Source organism: Dermacentor andersoni, chromosome 6, assembly GCF_023375885.2.
Source record: "Dermacentor andersoni chromosome 6, qqDerAnde1_hic_scaffold, whole genome shotgun sequence".
Classification (NCBI taxonomy): Eukaryota; Metazoa; Arthropoda; class Arachnida; order Ixodida; family Ixodidae; genus Dermacentor; species Dermacentor andersoni.
This window is the reverse complement of record NC_092819.1, coordinates 69438975-69458572: the sequence shown is the minus strand read 5'-3', so window position 1 is coordinate 69458572 and position 19598 is coordinate 69438975. Positions and strand designations below refer to the sequence as shown.

Below are 19598 nucleotides of genomic sequence, written 5' to 3'. Positions count from 1 at the left end.
GCCAGGAAACACTCATTCATCGATTACGGCTGGGTGTGGCATACACCCACCGATACCTTCACAAGATTGGACAAGCACGGGACCCTGAATGTAGCGTCTGTCACACTCTCGAGACAATAGCTCACGTACTTTGTGTGTGCCCTCAATATGCGGCCGAACGAAAAACACTCAAATCTACAGTTGACAGCTTGGACTCCCGCCCCTTTTCAGAACAAAAGCTTTTGGGCGCGTGGAGGAGTGTTCACTGTGCCCAACGTGCCATAAAATCACTTTGGACTTTTTAAGCGAGGCTGATCTAGGCGATCGCCTCTAGAAGCTGTGAGACGTGCAGTCAGTACGAAATGTGTTTGCGCAAGAACTTTTTGGGACAATATTACTTTTTGCATGGACAAGATTATTCTTACGTGTATTGCGTCTACAGTGCGCGTCCGCATGTAGGCCAACGTTCATATAGTATCTCATTGTACCATAACATAATCACCCGCCACCTACCTTTCCCTGGGTATGGACAAGGTTACTCTTACGTGCATTGCGTCTACAGTGCGCATCCGCATATTGGACAACGTGTATATAGTATCTCATTGTACCATAACATAATCACCCGCCACCTACCTTTCCCTGTATTTCCCACTTCCCCTTTCCCCAGTGAGGAGTAGCAGGCTAGAGACACGCTCTCCAGGCCGACCTCTCCTCCTTTCTGTTGATTAAAATCTGCTCCTCCTCCTCCTCCGTTAACGTTGGCCTTCAACGTGAGGTGGATTCTCGCGGAATGTTTACACTTTGCTTTTATTGCGAAGCAATACTACTTTAGGTCGCACTTCAGCCCGTTCCGTGGCGAGGCGGTGGTAGGCACCATTGACCTTTAGCATGACCTCGCTGCGTGACGTCACACCACGTGACCTAGAGTGACGTCACACCAGCTGTGTAAAAACGGGGCCCCATCTCACGCCGTCGCGAGGCGAGGCGGTAGCCACCAACGGTGGTCTAACTCCCGCTCCTCTCACCAGAGGCGCTACGGCCGGTGTGACGTCGCACCAGCTGAGTAAAAACGGGGCCCCATCTCACGCCGTCGCGTGGCGAGGCGGTAGCCACCAACGGCGGCCTAGCTCCCGCTCCTCTCACCAGGGGCGCTATGGTCAGAGTGACGCCACACCAGCTGTATAAAACAGCTCCGCTCCTCTCGCCAAGGCAGTCATACAGCCAGATGTTACGATGGTACGATTTCCCTCACGCAGGTGAGGGAAATGTTTGTCGGCATACACGGATTCCACGGATGACTTCCTCTTAAATGATTCACTGTAAGCCGTAACACTAGCATAACCCAAGACTACCACCAGCCATACTACCAGCTGATCCGAGAATAACACACTATTGCTTCGCAATCACCAGGCTTAACCAAGCTAAGCCACGGCCGTTTTTGATCATGGAGATGTTCGAGATTTTCACCGGAACACTTTGAGCAGGAAGCAGACCTGTAAGTGTGCAGTCACTTTGTACATATCTTGACTGTAGAAGTGCCGGTGCTGTAGGCGTTGTACTTGACCGCAACATAACCATTCGCAATGTTTGCACGTCAAATGTTCTATATATAGAAGAGCTGTGTGCACATTGTAAAGCGCAGGTGCCCGTGATGTGGGTGCCCTGGTTTTCAGTGTCACTAGTTATTGGCAATGCATAACTTCCAGACTTGGCCGCCTAACTGACTGGAGCACTAAGTTTCTGTGTGTGACCCGGAAATCACAAAGTAGAACCACATTGCCGTTCTGAAGATATACTCTCACTAAAGCACTAGTATCCGAGCCTAACGCAAGCTTCGATATTTCTCAATTGTGTATGAAACGCAGAAATCTTTTTCTAGACAACTACTGTACAGGTTTGTAAAAAAAATATTGCATTTGACAGACGAGACTACAGATTCTCGCGACAGTTCAAATTATAATGACAGTTTAGTCCTGCGAAGTCCTGCAAAAGTTATCGACCACTGCTAATTAGAAAAACGAAACTAGCATCCCCACCTGCAGTTTTGAATAAGAAGTAATTGAAGATACGGTAGACTGAACCCGACAAACCAGAGCTTCCGAAAAAGTGTTCATCGTTTAGGATAACTTCGCAAAAGGTGCAAAACACAAGGGTGATAAATGCATCATTTGTTTTGATCCTAGGACGCCCCCAACCGATTTCTCTTCCAGATTTGTGGTAGGATCCACTTCTGACCCAGCGTCAAGTGTAAGGATGAGCCTGAAGTGTTAACACTGCTCCAAGGCCTGGAAGCCTTTAATATGGCAAAAACATTTGATTGGTTGTTAACAGCATAAATCACTCATAAGCGCCAAAAGATGCATATTTGAGCCGAACACAATTGCTGCTTCTTATACGTACTTTTCACTTTCATAGTCACGATTGTTTCTAGCTAGATAGCTATTTAGATTTTTGCCTATACAACATCTTTAAGCCATCGTATGTCATTTAACACCGAAAGAGCCTGGCGTTAACGTAAGGTACTCAGTTGGAGAACTTATCGATAGCCAGAAACGTATCAGCCAAGAATGCACTTACCCCGTTTCAAGCTAACTTTGTTCTTCTCCAAATATTGAAGTTTCGTTTATAATGAAACGAATCTCATAAGAATAGGCACTGTGAACGTGATACAAAAGAGTATCTGCGCTCTTTTGTAGTAATCTCAGTCTTAAATGTAAAGCCTCCTTTTAAACGACAGTTGGCGAATTATAGTTTTTCATTACAAGTTATTAATTTCGGAAAAAGACACATGCTCCTTAAACAGGCTATAAGCACAGTGAATGCGGTATTTTTTGCAGAGTAATTCCTTGGCTAGGTGGAAGTACTTTGCCGCTAACAAACGTGAGGGGGTCAGAAAACCAATTACCAAAATCTTATTAATAAAATTTTTATTTCTGCCTTAGGAGCAGGTACTGAAATGGGGAAAGTGAAGGCAACCGCACCTTAATGAACCCTAACTTTTTCCAAAAGCATCTTCAAAGTCGCACCTAATTTGACATGTCATCGAATTTCAGCTGTAAATTCAGGCAACATCCCAACCGAAAGCCGCAGGAGTTCAGAACAGGCGGGCCCCCTATAATGTCAAACCGAAGTGCCGCGTGACGACAAGTTCGAGGTAGTGGGTAAGTGAACGTGTCGGTCAGTGTGTCAGTCGCGGCAGCTAGTGATACGGCGCGCTTTGGGTGGCAAGCATTTGCTGCAGTCTGCCAGGTAAGATTTGCCACTTGATGCCGTCTTTCGAGCGTCGCCCAAGACTTATTTGGAAGGCGTTGCCGTATGACGCACAGAGAGAAGCGCTCAAGCCTAGATATTGCCGTGTTGATCTTTGGCATTTGACGATTAACATCGTAAATTCGGCTCGCATTCCTAGATTTTTAAAGGATGCGTGTGTATGAAAGTTCCACCGCCTCCAAATTTAGGCGACAGCTCCCAAGGCGCTAATGGAAAAGTTATCTAATGAATTTTTGTTAATTATCCTTTTGACGCTTACGCTATTGGATGCAAAGTGTGTCCGTGTCACCTAGAAACTCGTCTGCAAGAACACGTTTGCTACGCTGATAACTTTTCTATAAAAAGATATGTATGGTTAACACAAATACCCTGTGTATCCCACCGTTTGAGAATAAGGACTTGGTAAAGCGTCCTCAATGGATTTACAAAAAAAAGACAAATTATTAAGTTATCTTGGGTGAGCAGAAGTTTCCACATAACGGTTGTACTAACATGTCACTGGAGTTCTTCACAAAATGCACCATGGAGCAGCTTTTCTTTCTCTTCCTTCTCTTCTGTCTTCAGTTTTTTTAAAGTTGCATTCCCTAATAATTGCTGTTTCGCTTGATGAAAAGATGCAGAGGGACCAGTGGGGCGTGGTTTTGCTTTCTTGCTCGTGACAAAACAGCGAAAGAGTTTGGATATGGAGGTTGGGGCAAGCGCTTCCCTGGCTGCTCCAGCGCGCGTGGTCCATTTCGGATGCTTGTAAACAGATTTACTTTTATATGATTAATAATGGTACGCATATTAGAGCGATCCACGCGGCCGAGCTGGCCCGCGGGCGGAGCTTACGCCGGGTAAGCAATTGCTGACTCGGACTCGGCCCAATCTAGGGCTTAGGACCTGTGAGCTAGGGTACGGCCCGGGCCTGAGCCTGGCCCGGCTTAGGCTAGAACTTGCCACAGTAACTTCACAAACTGAAGACTACAAAAACTGCAGCCCTATGCAAATTTTGTGCCAGCGGTGTCTGTCTATTTATGGCAAAGCCGACATAGGCAGGCTATGAGACAGCAGCTGTACGATGCACAGATCACTGTACATTACCGGCACTCTTCGGCCACGGAGAAAACGATACCAGTGATGAAAGGAAAATATACTGGGCACTCCACTTTTTAAGGCTGTCACCATTCTTTGCCTACTTGAGGCACTTTTTATCTATCTATCTATCTATCTATCTATCTATCTATCTATCTATCTATCTATCTATCTATCTATCTATCTATCTATCTATCTATCTATCTATCTATCTATCTATCTATCTATCTATCTATCTATCTATCTATCTATCTATCTATCTATCTATCTATCTATCTATCTATCTATCTATCTATCTATCTATCTATCTTATGGCATGTAACCCCACTGTCTACTAATGTGAGCCACTACGTATGTCCTTCGGGTCATGGTGGTTCCATCGTCGTCTTACAGTCAAGATCATCCCGTTCTACTCATGTCGTTATCGTACCGTTCTCGTACAAGCCGTCATCATTTCAAAACGCCATCAAATGGTCGTCATATCCTCACCGTCATACAGTCTTCACAATTCAATCGACATCATTTTATCGTAATCATGCTGTAGTCATTCATCCGTGATTATGTCGACATTGTCATTGCGTCGACGACATACGGTCGTCGTCATGCATTTGTTGTCATAACGTGGTCAAGATCCCGTCTCGGTCATTCCATCGTCGTCATTCCAGCTTCGTCATCTGATTCTCCTCATACTGTCGTCGTTGCGCTATTTTGGTCAAGAAGTCGTGGCCATGCTGCAGTCATCATGTTATCATCGTGGTGCGCTTGTCATTCCATCGTCACCAGGTCACAATCGCACCGCGGTTATCGCGCCTTTACCATAATTTCAGAAATGTAATCCAATTGTTTTCATGCCTTCGTCGTCATGCTACCGCCCTCGTTGCATCAACATAATTTCTCCTTCATTCCGTTATAATCATGGAATCGTCAATGAATCGGAATTATGTCACCGCCGCCGTGGTATTGCAATTGCATCGTGTTTATTTATCGTGATCGCTTCAGAGCCATCTCATTGTCGTCATGCTCTTGTCCTCATAGACTGGCGTTCGTCCTTCTATCGACGTCATTCTGTCTTCATTAATTACATCTTCGTCCCTGCATGATCCGTCGCTATACCGTGCTACCCTGGGGAGATTACCTTGGCGAGCGATGGTCATAACAAAGCGGGCCATTTAGGGATACAGCGTATGTTGCATATAACCGAATCACTTGAAGTTTTAGGACGATCAATACCGATTTTAAATAAAGGTGCCTTAGTCAATACGCTAAGTGGCTACGTGCTCGGTACATTGTGTGAATGCTTATCGCATTAACTTCAATATACATCTTAAGATGGGTTCTGCCGGAATTCATTCGTCCTCGCGACACTAGAAAACTGTTCAGCAACGCTCGCCTGTTATGAGGACCTAGAATTCCTAGAAGTCATCGTGCCCCGGCTTCAGAAGGAGGATCCAACCTTCCATGGACGCAGCGCTGTAAGTTTGAACGCAGTCCCGCCTATCAACAAGTTGAAGTGCATAGGGGCGGTTGGGAGCGGCTGCTCAAGGCAAACTCTTTTGAGGCATTTACTGCAGCGGCACTCCTTTTTCGCGCTTTCCTAAGAACACTCAGCGCCATCTAGCACCGCCATCGCGAAGCCTGTGCGTGGCCTCCGAAATACATGGCGAGCCGGTGTATGCGAACGCTGAGAAGCGCATTATGCAGCAACCACACCCCGCTGTAGCGCTTCTTGCCAGAAGCGCTGCGCCATCTAGTAGCACTGCCGAAAAATCCGCGCATGGCCTCCGAGACGAGAAACGTGACGCGTCGGGGCCAGCTAACGCTGATAATTGTTCCCTCGCTTGCCGCATACTCACCGACACTTACCCAGTGAGTCAAATTCACTAGAGGTTCACTGAAAAAGGTCACCTAACTAGTGTATTCTTCGTTGATCCCCCTAATAGGTTGCCGTGAGAGGCATTCTTTGAAAAGCGGCACATACCCTATGCGGCACATATCCACAACGTAAACATGGCTAAAAGCGCCCGGTTTATGTCCTTGAGGAACCCTTCTGATGTGGGTTCATTGGCTTCAGAGAGGCTCATTGAAGAGCAGCACACAGCGAGTAGCACATACCTAATACTCTAAGCCGGCGTCGAAGTGTTTCTTCGAACCACAGTGCCTAGAAAATCACGCACCATAGCACGCGTGTACGTATTGAGACATACCCAGTCACCCAACTTTCTCCGTGGCCGGCTTCGAACCCTGTTACGTCAACATCACAGCCCGTTATCCTACTTGTTCCACCCAGAAATACGCAATGACCCAGGTAGGCGGGAAAACCATGGAAAACAAACGTAGACAGATAGAAACAAACATACATATATGCATAGGTAGGCAGCCCCCGGACATCGCGTAACATATCGTAAGTCGAACACATTAAAGAGAAGACCAATATTTCAGGAGTTGCCTCTAGAACATCGCCTCAACGTTAAATGCGGTTTATGGAGGCGATGACGATCACAAAAATTGTCCTCGCAATCGTCATGTGGGTGAGTGCCTTTATATGAGTAATTACCACTCTGTTCTTGAAAACAAAACACACTACTTAAGAAATGAAGAGCAATTCTTTCAAGTTTAGGCTCTTCGGCACTAGCACACTGAGCCACGTAATCATGTTGCCGCAGAAGCACCACGACAGAATCTCCGGTACCGGCACCAGTAATGCATCTACACTCCATTCGTCAGTCCCTATCATCGTTTGCTCACTACGCAGTACGCAGATTTTATTTACGCCTGCGAGGGAAATATTTGAAACGACAAAAGTCATGCAACTGGAGGCCCGTTGTCTGTGCGGTGCTTCAGACTTGACTTTACTATTGAACACTTCGTGACTACAGACTAGGCACGAATAGTTGTGCAAGTGTAGAAGAGTAAAAAGTGAAAGAGTGCCATTTAGTGTAAAAGGTACTATTCCCAATGGAAGGTAAATGGAAGCGATCTTCTCCATCGTTTCTTTACACTGTTACTGAATGCACATGTATTTTGAAAAACGCTGGTGAAAGAGAGTCATGAGTATTAGAGGCTAAATATTAGAGGGAAAATTCATAAAGAAAAATTATGTATGGAATGATATGAGATACTCAAGCTTTCTCGAAAATTTTGAGTTATGTGAGATAAATGCAGGTTTGAAGAAGAGGCTTCTCATGCATCTTGGTTCTTGTTAGAGAAGGTGGCATTATGCAACAGCAAGATTTATGTATAAATGCCTTGCTGTTGCGCAGGAACGCTACTCAGCGATCAACACTGCAACCTCAGAGGCCCCGCATTACTGACAAAACAGTTTATGTGGCATCGCTTTTTTTTGTAAAAGTTATTTGGAAGTTTGTCGTGCGCGGTTGTAGAATATGTTTTACAAGCTTAACATGCGCATCAGTAAAGCTATGGAACACGTTTTTTAAAGCACGTCCCTTTCGCACAGGACCGTTTTAATATTGTTGCGAAGAAGCGCATTTGTACTACTTCCGTTTCAGTTTGTTTTCTCTGGGAAGCAAGAGGAACTGAGGATGCTGTCCCCAAGAACTGTCTGGACGCATTCAAGCAGAGCTGCGGCACTGGCGTAACTCGGTACACCAGCGACACATGCAATACAAACTAGAGCGAAAATTGAAGCGTAAGACCAATATAGAATGGAAATAAAGTTTCACATCATATATCCAGACTTTTGACGTATCACCTCATCGAAACAGTTTAATGGAGATGCAGTGGACCATTGCACAGGTCTATTCGCAACGCAGGTAGGCTTTCATTATCTGCATTTTGTTAAGGGTATGCCAAAACTCGTAGCAGTAGGTACATGATCAGCACTTATATAGTGAATTCTGCAATCGAATTCGAATAGAACAGCCTTTGCTCATCGATTTGTAATGGACTTGAAAAACGAGTGTTCGTATTGGTCGAACCTAAGGGGCAACAACTAGCCTTCATTCGCTTATGTGGGAAAACTACTGATTCATGGTGGGGCTGTTTCGAATCATTCAGCCCAGAGGTGCCTGTTGCTGAACGCATGTTTGAAGCACATAACTATGACCCAATGATTCTGAGTAATTGCAACCGTCTAATGAACAATCTGTACACCCACAAAAAGAAGGCGCTTCAGCGCCTTTGTTCTTGCTACTAAATTGATGCATTGCTTAGAGCTGCCCCGACTTGGAAACATACTCAATCACTAAAATAGCAAGTGTTCCTTGAGCACCATTCTATCTACCAAGGCCCACATCTTTTCTGGATAAACTGTCATCAGTGTGTAGTCTGCACAAGCTGTATACTACGTATTTATTTATTTATTTGCTTATTTAGTATGTAGTGCAGTCCCAAGATCTAGCAGCAGGAGGAAAATGAAGAAACGTCGTCAATATGGATACCCCATGATAGTCTATGAGTAGCCTTGACTCCCAAGTATTTAAACTTGTCGACTTCCATCAAGGCTCATCTGCAAAAAGCTTTAAGATAATGGTGGAGGTTTCTGCTGAAGAAATGAAATAAAATTATTATGGTGGTGACGATTGAAGGAGATAAAAATTTTCGAAGACGCTTAAGCTTTGCTTTTAAGACTGAAACGCCATAGCATTCAAAAATCCCTGACAGCTTCGCACATTTTCTGGCAACTGCAGCGTTTGTAACCGTAATGTTTACCGGGAAAAGCTCAGGCCGAGCGCTAAGAATGAAGGCAGGCTTTCTGGTAGATCTATAGATTCAGCGTACCGTTGCAGAAATACATAAGGTATACCGTCTGGGCCTGAAAAACATTTAGTGTTAAGATTCAGCACCAAAGAAAACACACTTTTGACAGTTACTAAATCGCCAGATATCATAGGAAGAGAATTATTAGTCGTGTCAATGTGGTCTTCCTGAGTGAATGCTGAGTGAAAATAGCACTTGAACTGGTTGGCTATTTTGGTGGCACTACTTACTATATGGCCGTACACTGATATCGCTGTCAGTTTTTGTGCTTGTCGAATAAGCACTTCGAGAATCTATCAGGGTGATTTTTCAAGAAGTTAGGGAGCAAGTAGTTCAGGTATCTCATTTTGGCTTCGGTTAGCTAAGCTGCAAGCTTCGTTTTCAATTAGGTAAATCTACAGCGGTTTTCCTTCTTTCTCGCACGCTATAGCTTGCCGTGCGAATCTGTTGTATCACTAGCACCCCATTGCGTTATTTGTATTTTTTTAACACGTTTGCTCGGGAAAAACTTATCAATGCAGTAATGTATGGCAGATTTCATTTTATTCCAAACGGTGGACCCATTATCAGGAATAATGTTGCAAAAGACCCACAGATGATCCAAAATGGCCTGGAGGTCAGCCTCGGAATTATGCTTAACAACATGTATTTTGTTCTGCCTGTTCACACCTGGTTCACACCGTTCCACAATCCGTCCATGTGTCGATCTATGCAGACGATATATGCATTTGGTCATCAGGAGTGACGCGTCCGCAGGTGCGCGCCAGACTGCAAAAAGCAGCCACACTAACATCCAGCTATCTTCGAGCACGAGGTTTGGAGGTGTCCTCCCAGAAGTGCTCTATGGTCGCTTTCACGCGCAAAGCAATGAGACAATACGTTGTTAGAATTAATGGACAGCCAACTGCCTACGAGAAGACGCACCGTTTTCTAGGAGTAATAATAGATCGAAACCTCTCCTGCAGTCCTCACGTCTCTTACCTAAAAAGGAAACTAGTGATGATACCAGACGTGCTCAGATTTCTTGCAGGAAAGTCATGGGGTGCGTCTGTGAGTGCAATGCTCCAACTCTATAACGCACTGTTCTTGTGTCTCCTACGCTACAGCTTACCTGTACTAGGTGGGACCGGTAAGACCAACCTCCGAGCCCTCCAATCTGTACAAGCTCAAGCTCTGAGAATTTGTCTTGGCCTTCGGAGGTGTGCATCAACGGCAGCAACAATAGCCATCGCGCATGACCACCCTATCGATACGTATATTCATATCGACTCCTTACGGGTGAACATCAGGCACTTTGCCCGACTTCCATCGCATCATCTCGCCTCCCTTCCTGCCGCTCGACCTCGTTCAGCGTTTAGGAGAATTATTGCCGCCAACCACGGAAGTTTACCGTCAACCTTCACACATGCAGCACGGCCATCTCTACCGCTGTGGTGCCTGCATCCACTCCAGGCCCTTCTTGTTATTCCCGGCATGAAAAAGAAAACGGAAATGTCATCTATCGCCCTCAAACAAACCGTCCTTTCATTCTTACATGAAAAACACAACGAACGCACTCACGTTTACACGGACGGTTCTGTCTCCTGTAATAGTTCAGCTGGAGCAGTGGTACTTCCCGCTCAATCTGTCACTATCAAATTCAAGACGTCTCACGTTACATCATCGACGGCTGCAGAACTCGCAGCTATCCGTGCTGCTCTGGAGTTTATAGGTCCCGATTCACCACATTCATGGTCCATCTTTTGTGATTCAAAGGCAGCCCTCCAGTGTCTGCTGTCCCCTTTCAACCACGGACCAAATGTACAATTAGTCGCAGACATCCGACTACTCCACCATTACGCAATTGACAAGGGACACAACATCATCTACCAGTGGATACCGGGTCACTGCGGAATTTCGGGGAATGACAGTGCGGATGACACTGCCCGGTCGGCCCATGATGGTGCCCAGATTGTACCCATACTGCTGTCAAGAACAGATGCAGCCACAAGTCTTCGCTCGCTCGCACGCGAGCTTACGCTAACTCTGTGGAACACCAGCGAAGTCACGAACACACGTCTTCACAGATTTGATCCAAGTTTGCAACTCCGTCTTCCACCAGGGTTGCCACGAGCGGAAGCAACACTTCTGTGCCGCCTATGGCTCGGCGTGGCGTTCACGAACTCATATTCCTTCTGTATTGGAATGGCCGACAGCCCTGCTTGCGACACCTGCGGCTGCGAAGAGACGATCGCGCACCTCCTCTGTGACTGTCCACGTTACAATGCGCAAAGAGAAGTGCTCGTGACCGTGCTCGAAAAACTGGACAATCGCCCCTTCACAGAAGAGAAAGTTCTAGGACACTGGCCCAGACGGGTTTCGGCACTCAAGGCCTTAAGGGCCTTGCTCAAGTTCTTAAGGACATGTGAATTGCGCGAACGCCTTTGACTATTGTTGCGCGTAACATCGCGTTACTGTGTGCATTTTTCTTGTTCTTTTTTCTTCTCTCTTCCTTCTCCTTTTATTCCCTTTACCCCTTTTCCCAGCACAGGGTAGCCAGCCGGTATTTACACTGGCTAACCTCCCTGTCGTTCCTTCCCTTTTCTCTCTCTCTCTCTGTCTGTGTACTTCTTTTCGCCAGTATGCAAGAAAAGAACGCTGCTTTATGATCGGAAATGTCATCTTCAACGGAGACTAAGTAACTGCATACATTAGGATTAAAACGACTACGTCGAGTAATGCCAGGACGGTGTTACCAGCCTCTCTCGCGTACTCGTAACAATCTGCAATATTTCACATCAGGAGGATGTGAGCAATGGGTATAAAGCGTCTCTACGCGGGTTCTATGTGGATTCCACGGACTAAGCCTTACTGTCGGTGGAATAACGCATATACAAAACAGGCCCAGCGATCAATGTGAGGTTGGTGGGACGCTTTCCTTTAAGCTTGCGACTAAAAGCGGTAATAAAGAAGCTGTATACCAGTTTCGGTAACCGATGGAACTACGGTTAAATCTCACTGTAATAGAATGAAAGAGAGCAGCACAGGCAGTAACAAACGTACCAGGCTAATAATTCCAGTTTTAAGTAAATTCCTCTTTTTCTCCGGGAATGCGTGCTCGGCTACAATATGGTTTGGCAATATCAGCGAGACCTGTTGGTCGGAACGTATTTTTAAATGCTATATTACGAATACATTACCATAGAACATTGTTAACGTTAGATCCCATATGTTTATCGTTTTTTCCTCCTTTTGTGACTAGCTGATGGCACATAATCGACAATATACTCCAACGAATGTTTTGTACATGGTTATATTGCGCTCAGTTTCACAAACACGATATTAAGGAAGGGCAGGACGTGGACGGATGTAGCGCAAACTACCAACTGTCTAATACTGTTAAAGAACGCGCTTCCCTTCCTTAATATCGTGTTCGTAAAAGTGAGCGCAATATAACCATGAACGTTCACCAACTAGCCCCCTTCATTGCTTTACTGAATGTTTTGTACTTACGCTTTAAAAGAGAAGGTTTACTGTTAACAAAATTTTTCAGAAGTATTATTATCCGTATGCGTACGAATTCGAAAGCTATAAAGCACACAAATAGTAGAAATATACTCGAACAGAAAACAATGGATTATGACAGTATAACACACATGCACAACAAATACGTTTCAAGCAACCGCGGACGCAGAGTGAAAAGCAGCGTAAAACCGCTGCTTTAAACTTATATTGGTGTTTCGCATGTCATCTACAGGTTTTCCCACTCAGTTTAATCCAAACGCCATTGAAAATAATCCAGGTGCCAGCCAATTTAATCTGAGCGCCAGCATTTTTAATCTCAGTGCCGATAATTTAATCCAGGCGCCACCACATTTAATCCCAGCGCCATCCGAATTAATCCGCGTGCCAACTCATTTAATCCTTGCGCTAGCCATTTTAATACAAGTGCCACACATTTTAATCCCAGTGCCAGTCAATTTAATCCTGTTGGAAATTGATCGAGAAACAAATAATTCTTGCAGAAGAGGTCGTAAAAGGCGTCATGAATGCCGTCTATTCATTGATGTCTTCACTATATTGGTGTCAGCACTATAGGGGCACAGTTTCCACGCTACCGGTGTCGTCATGGCTGCTTCAGAAACACTTCCGTGTTATACCGCTCGCTCATTTGCTCCTTTTCCAGTCGCATATCCGAGTGACAAGAGTAACTCACATAAGTGAGTCAGAATCGTGAAGGTTATTACGCGACCTGGGTTGCGATAATGACATGCGATTTCCTTCCCTATCGTCTTGCATATCGATCGACATCGTTTGCAAGGGTAAAAACTTGCTCACCATTACTCAGGCACTTGACGTAATCACTAAGCGATTCAATATAGCTCACTAAGCTTGTATCTTGCATGCGCTCTTATGCTTCCAACATTCGTATCAAACGAAATGGTTCTGAGAATGTAACAGTTTATTCTTGAGTGACATGATTAGGTCACTAGTGACCTACTCGACGTCACCACCGTCGCACCTTTACTAACATATCAAAGGAAATAGCTTTCAAAGCTTAAAAACCTGCTCCCTATCGCTGACTCAAGTGACGTGATCACTGGTAACTCTTGTAACGTCATCACGCTTCTCACGCATGCACTATCCTAAACTGCCGGCATGCATATCAAACAAAGTGGCTTATAAAAGGTAATAACCGGCTCACCATCACGCAGCCAATGAGGTGATCACTAGTGACTCACATGATGTCGTCATGGTTCTCACCCAACCATGCACTCTCCTAACCTGCCGACATGCATATCAAACGAAATCGCTTATGAAGAGTAACATCCTGCTCATTATCACAAAGTCAAATGAGGTGATCACTAGTGACTCACGTGACGTCATCACGTTTCTCGCCTAACCATGCACTCTCCTAACCTACCGACATGCACATCAAACGAAATGGCTTTTAAAGACTTACAAACTGCTCACTATTACAAAGTCGAATGAGGTGATCACTAGCGACTCATGTGACGTCACTACATTCGCAAGCGAGTGTCAACTCCCCTTACCTGCCGGCACGTATGTCAAAAGAAATGATTTTCAAAGGGCAGGTAGCTGCTTACTATCGCTCATTAATATGACGTGATCACAAGTGACTTACGATGCGCTGTTCCGAACTCGTTCAAGATATCGTCTTAGAGAAGAGGTGAATTGACACGCGCAATCCATGTTATGATGGTGACTCACATGACGTCATCATGAAGACTATTTAAAATAGCACGCACTCTCCAATAAGGGCTGCATTAATATAAAAATATTTTCAAAAGGCGAAATATACGAATTGAGTCACACCTTTTTCTTACAAATAAATTGGTCATTATGTAACTATGGTTCTAATACGGCCAGCAACCTTGTTATGCAACCGACCTCAAAAGGAAATATTGCATTGGCTTGCACTTTGATGGTTGCCGCACGTTAATCAAATATAAGTGGAAAATCGACGAATAGCTGAATCTCGGATGCGTAGGATTTGAGTGCGCATTCTTTCCTCCTAAAGCTCGAGGATGGACTGCAAGAAGTACAACCGACAAAATAGCGTCGTGATATATTTTATGAGACATCTCGCTCGACACTAGATGTACAAAGATACCGTAAGATCTTTTGAACGAAAAGATGTAATTTATTCGATGCGGTATTTAGTTTCACAAGGTACCAGGGCACTTGCTGAATGGGATTATAGGAACAAACCGAGAATAACTGCATGTCCTCCTCTCTAAGCGAAGCCTGAACGAAAGAAAAGTTGTGCCTATCAAATGCAGCGTAATCCACGCGTTGAACAAGTGGCATTGCGTGTTCTGCAGCATTCACAAGCAACGAGAGCCTGTGCTCCTTTTGTGTGACTCCTTGCGGAGTCACCAGCACTGCGTCGCGCCGCTCACTGAAGTACTGTTTCACTTGACATTTAAAGTTGGAGAAAACTTCCACAACGGGATTAAAAAAAGGGCTGTATGGCGGTAGGCGCTTGATGGAATCGTTCGAGCTGACCAGATTTGCCTGTTCTGCGCGATTGTGAGCGGAAGCGTTGTCGAAAATGAAGACGGCCTCTGTATCCGGCTCCTCAGAGTCAACCTGGGCCGAAACGTCGGCGAGAAAGTCATTGAATACGATCCAATGGACTCTTTCGACAATTCGCCAGTGCAGCACACCGTTTGCCGACATGCAGGCGATGATGTTGATGTTCGCGCCTTTCGTCGAAGTCGTCGTCTGGAGCGCTGCCATACCATTTTTTGCGCGGCCGAATATTCTTGAGCACCATATATTGTAACTTGTTTCGTCGACGTAAACGCGGCAAACCCGGGGCCCATTGGTTTGTAACTATTCCGCATACTTTTTTCGCTTCTTCTTCACGTCGGAGCGGTTGCAGTCCACAGGCCTCTTGGTCGCTAATTTGATGGAGTAGGTGTGTGCGTCGAGGAGGCGGTCAACAGAACTGGTGCTGATTGTGACGCCAGGTATTTCTTGTTCAATGGTTCGCTTTATCTGTTTCAGCGTGAACGCTGGGTTCCCGTCGACAGTTCTTGTTACGACGGCGACAACGTCGCTACCAAACTTTCTGATGGAGCCCCCCGTTTTCAGAGACACTTCACGGTCTGTCGCTGCAATTGACCTTACAGTTTTTCGGCTTATGCCCAGCGTCTCGGCGAGTTGTCTCAAATCTCCGACGCGCCCTGAGGCTTCGACGATCCTTGATCGGTCGACGTCAGACACCTTGCTGTTTTTCCCTCGTGGCTTGTTTTGATCCTTGAACGGAGGACCCTGCTTTCGCACGACGCTCGCCTGTTCGTCTTCAGGAGTCCCACCTTCCATCGCGGTCAGCTCAGGTAAAAATCAAGCGCAGCAGTAGCACGGGGAGCACAGAAAAAAGGTCAGACCGCCACCACTACAGAAGCGCTGTGAAGGGCGTGGTTGGGTGAAAACCATGATGACATCATGTGAGTCACTAGTGATCACCTCATTGGCTGGGTGATGGTGAGCCGGTTATAAGCCACTTTGTTTGATATGCATGCCGGCAGTTTAGGATAGTGTATGCGTGAGAAGTGTGGTCACGTCACGAGAGTCACTGGTGATCACGTCACTTGGTGCAAAAAATGTGGCATGAGATGCTGCATTTTTACGATTTTTTTTGTCTTCTCGAGGAGTACAAATTTTTATGCGTTTTTTCGTTTTTGTATAACTATATTTCCTTATTGTACCAATTTCACTATGTATTGATGTGCCTATTTACTTGTTTCCATGACTACGAATGCTGTCACTTTTCTGCCTTGTTTTGCTGGGATGTGGGGCCAGTCAAGCTGCGTTTATCTCGCAGCTTTTTCCCCGCATTCCACACCACACATTGTATCTTTGCCTCATGTATGATCATGTAAACATTGAATCATTGTGGTGAAATAAACTCCAACTCCAACTCCAACTCCAACTTGAGTCAGTGATAGGGAGCAGGTTTTTAAGCTTTGAAAACGATTTCCTTCGATATGTTAGTGTTAGTAGGCAGGTTAGGACAGGTGCGACGGTGGTGACGTCGAGTAGGTCACTAGTGACTTAATCATGTCACTCAAGAATAAGCTGTTACATTCTCAGAACCATTTCGTTTGGTATGCATGTTGGAAGCATAAGAGTGCATGCAAGATACAAGCTTAGTGAGCTACATTGAATCGCTTAGTGATTATGTCAAGTGCCTGAGTAATGGTAAGCAAGTTTTTACCCTTGAGAACGATGTCGATCGATATGCAAGACGATAGGGAAGGAAATCGCATGTCATGATCGCAGCCCAAGTCGCGTAATATCCGTCATGATTCTGACTCACTTATTTGAGTCACTCTTGTCACTCGGATATGCGACTTGAAAAGGAGGAAATGAGTGAGCGGTATAGCACGGGGAAGTGTTTCTGAAGCAGTCATGACGACACCGGTAGCGTGGAAACTGTCCTCCTCTAGCGCTGACGCCAATATAGTGAACACATCAACGAATAGACAGCATTCATGACGCCTGTTACGACCTCTTCTCCAAGAATTATTTGTTTCTCAATCAATTTCCAACAGGATTAAATTGACTGGCACTGGGATTAAAATGTGTGGCACTTGGATTAAAATGACTGGCGCAAGAATTAAATGAGTTGGCACGCGGATTAATTCGGATGGCGCCTGGATTAAATTATTCACAATTGGAGCAAAAATGCTGGCGCTCAAATTAAATTGGCTGGCACCTGGGTTATTTTCAATGGCGTTTGGATTAAACTGAGCGGGAAAACCTGTAGAATAGGTACGCGTTCGTTCTCAGAAAAAAAAATAAAGTCTATACGTTTCATATCCAGCCCAAACAAAGAGAAGCCTAATGTTTTTGTTTCTTGATGCTCGTTTCTTCATGCTTGTTTTCAAGGCACAAGAAGACGCGAGGACAGGCGGCCGACCTGACCTTCTATATTAGTTTGGTCAGCGCGGACTAGCGAAAGTTCTGCGAGAATAGTGGTTTGGGACTGTTCCAAGTGAGACAGTGTGTGTGAAATAGACACAAGCGATACAGGTTCGTCCCCGTTCGAAGGTCTGGGATTCAGTTCCACATCGCCCGACATGACAAGCAAGTCGGATACCAAATGAACATTTAGGCAAAAATAACATGAAAAACAACAAGATTATTTCCTTTTCCTCCGAAAAACTTGCCCTTGCCGCAAATCCTGACGGCATTGAGCGAGCGCACCGGCTAGGGCAATTCCGAGCAGACAAAAAGCGCCCTATAGCTGTAAAATTCAGGCGTTTCAACGTTAAATCGAAGATTCTATCAGCGGGACCCAAGCTTAAAGATACGTCTTACGCAATTCTTGATGATTATTGAGCACGCGTGCGAACAGCCCTAAAAATGCTTTTCACTTACGCCCAAGAAAGAAGCACTAACTTTAAGATCCGATTGGACAAGCTCACCATGAATGGCAGACAATTCATATACAATTCCGAAACAAATTCTGTCGAGGAATTGCAATTATAGCAATCTCCAGCCGTTTACAGGTCGCCGCCACGCCCCCTGCCACAGTCACCCTGCGTGAGATACTTCGCACCGACTTATCATACTTGGGCGGTTCTTCTAGCCAATATTTGAAGATACCTGCCAAACAAAGATGCTGTTGAAGCCTTCCTAAATGATAGTAATACAGACATAGCAATATTTACTGAGTGCTGGCTAATTTCTGATATCTCGAATGATGAGTTGCTACACGATGTGCGATCTTTCACGATGTACAGGCGCGACAGTGTGGGGCGGAGGGGTGGTGGTGTGCTTGTTTTCGTGAGGTCGAGTGTGCCCTCCTTCTGTGTCTTACCAATCAGTAATCATGAGATTGTTGCTCTGAAAATAACACTTTCTTCCAGTATAATCATTTTAATTGCATGCTATCGTGCCCCGGACGCCGACTTTCATTTGTTAACCAACTTTATTCAATCCTACCGGATCTTCAGGCCCGTTATCCCCACGCCAGATGCTTACTTTGTGGCGATTTCAACTTCCGTGACATTAACTGGCTTGACTTATCGGGGCACAGTGGCCAATTGAAGGAGTTTATTAATTTAGTTCTTACCTTCAATCTCACAGAAACAGTTCACATGCCAACCAGCTAAAACAATACTCTTGACCCTTTTCTTGCTTCGAACCCTGAATCCATTCCGTCCTTATCATGCATTGCCGGTTTCAGCGATCATTGTTCCTAATTGTTCAAACTGTCCGTACCCATCCCTACTCGTCAACCATCTGTCAAATATATCCGAGACTATCAAAAGGCTGACATTCAGAATATTATCACCGAGCTGGACAAGTTTCTTCATTACTTCCGCATGTCCTCCACTTCCAGAACAGTAAATGAAAATTGGCTGCTTTTCAAAGAAAAATTGTTATCACTCGTTTTCCTATATGTACCCCATGTTTGTATGCGAGGCGATGTCAGCAGACCCTGGTTTTCTAATGCCCTCAGAAAACTTTCAAATAAAAAGAAACGACTCTTCCGGGCAGCAAAACATTCAGCTAGCACTTTGCGTTGGGAAAGGTATATCTCTTGTCTTCGCGATTACACAAAACTCTTGCGATGCTCAAAAACATGGTTTTATCATCGGGATATACAGGACATTATTCGCTCCAACCCAAAAAAATTCTGGAAACTTTCAACTCCCGGCATTAGGTCATCACATAATATTTCATTGGTTAGCGATAATGGTTCTGAAGTTCCGCCAGACAAACGCAGTGATATAATGAATTTTTACTTTTCCTCAGTTTTTACTAATCAACCGTCCTTCGATATCCTTCCCCTAACTAAGTTTCCGTTTTCACAGATGCCGCCCGTTATCATTACTACACATGGTATCATAAATATTATTGAAAGGCTTAAAGTTTCAAGCGGCCCGGGGCGAGATAATATATCATCTAAGATACTTAAATGCACCAAGGACCATATCAAGCCAGTCTCTGCAAATAATATTCGTGCAATCGACTGCTACCGGCTCATTTCCAGAGGACTGGAAGCTGAGCAAGGTGGTACCGGTTTTTAAAGCAGG

At 45.1% G+C, this 19598-nt stretch overlaps 2 protein-coding genes across 2 annotated transcripts in view; one reads left to right on the top strand and one right to left on the bottom strand.

Annotated features, from left to right (window-relative positions):
• Window positions 1-8000, top strand: part of LOC129382438 (uncharacterized) — a 34302-nt gene extending 26302 nt beyond the window's left edge. Inside the window, exon 5 of the mRNA XM_055066369.1 lies at window positions 7833-8000. Coding sequence (XP_054922344.1) covers window positions 7833-7957 — 125 coding nt within the window. The 3' untranslated portion in view covers window positions 7958-8000. The remainder of the gene's footprint in view (window positions 1-7832) is intronic.
• The window catches only part of LOC129382439 (uncharacterized), a 182380-nt gene that overhangs the window by 77775 nt on the left and 85007 nt on the right, over window positions 1-19598 (bottom strand). The gene's annotated exons all lie outside the window — the stretch shown is intronic.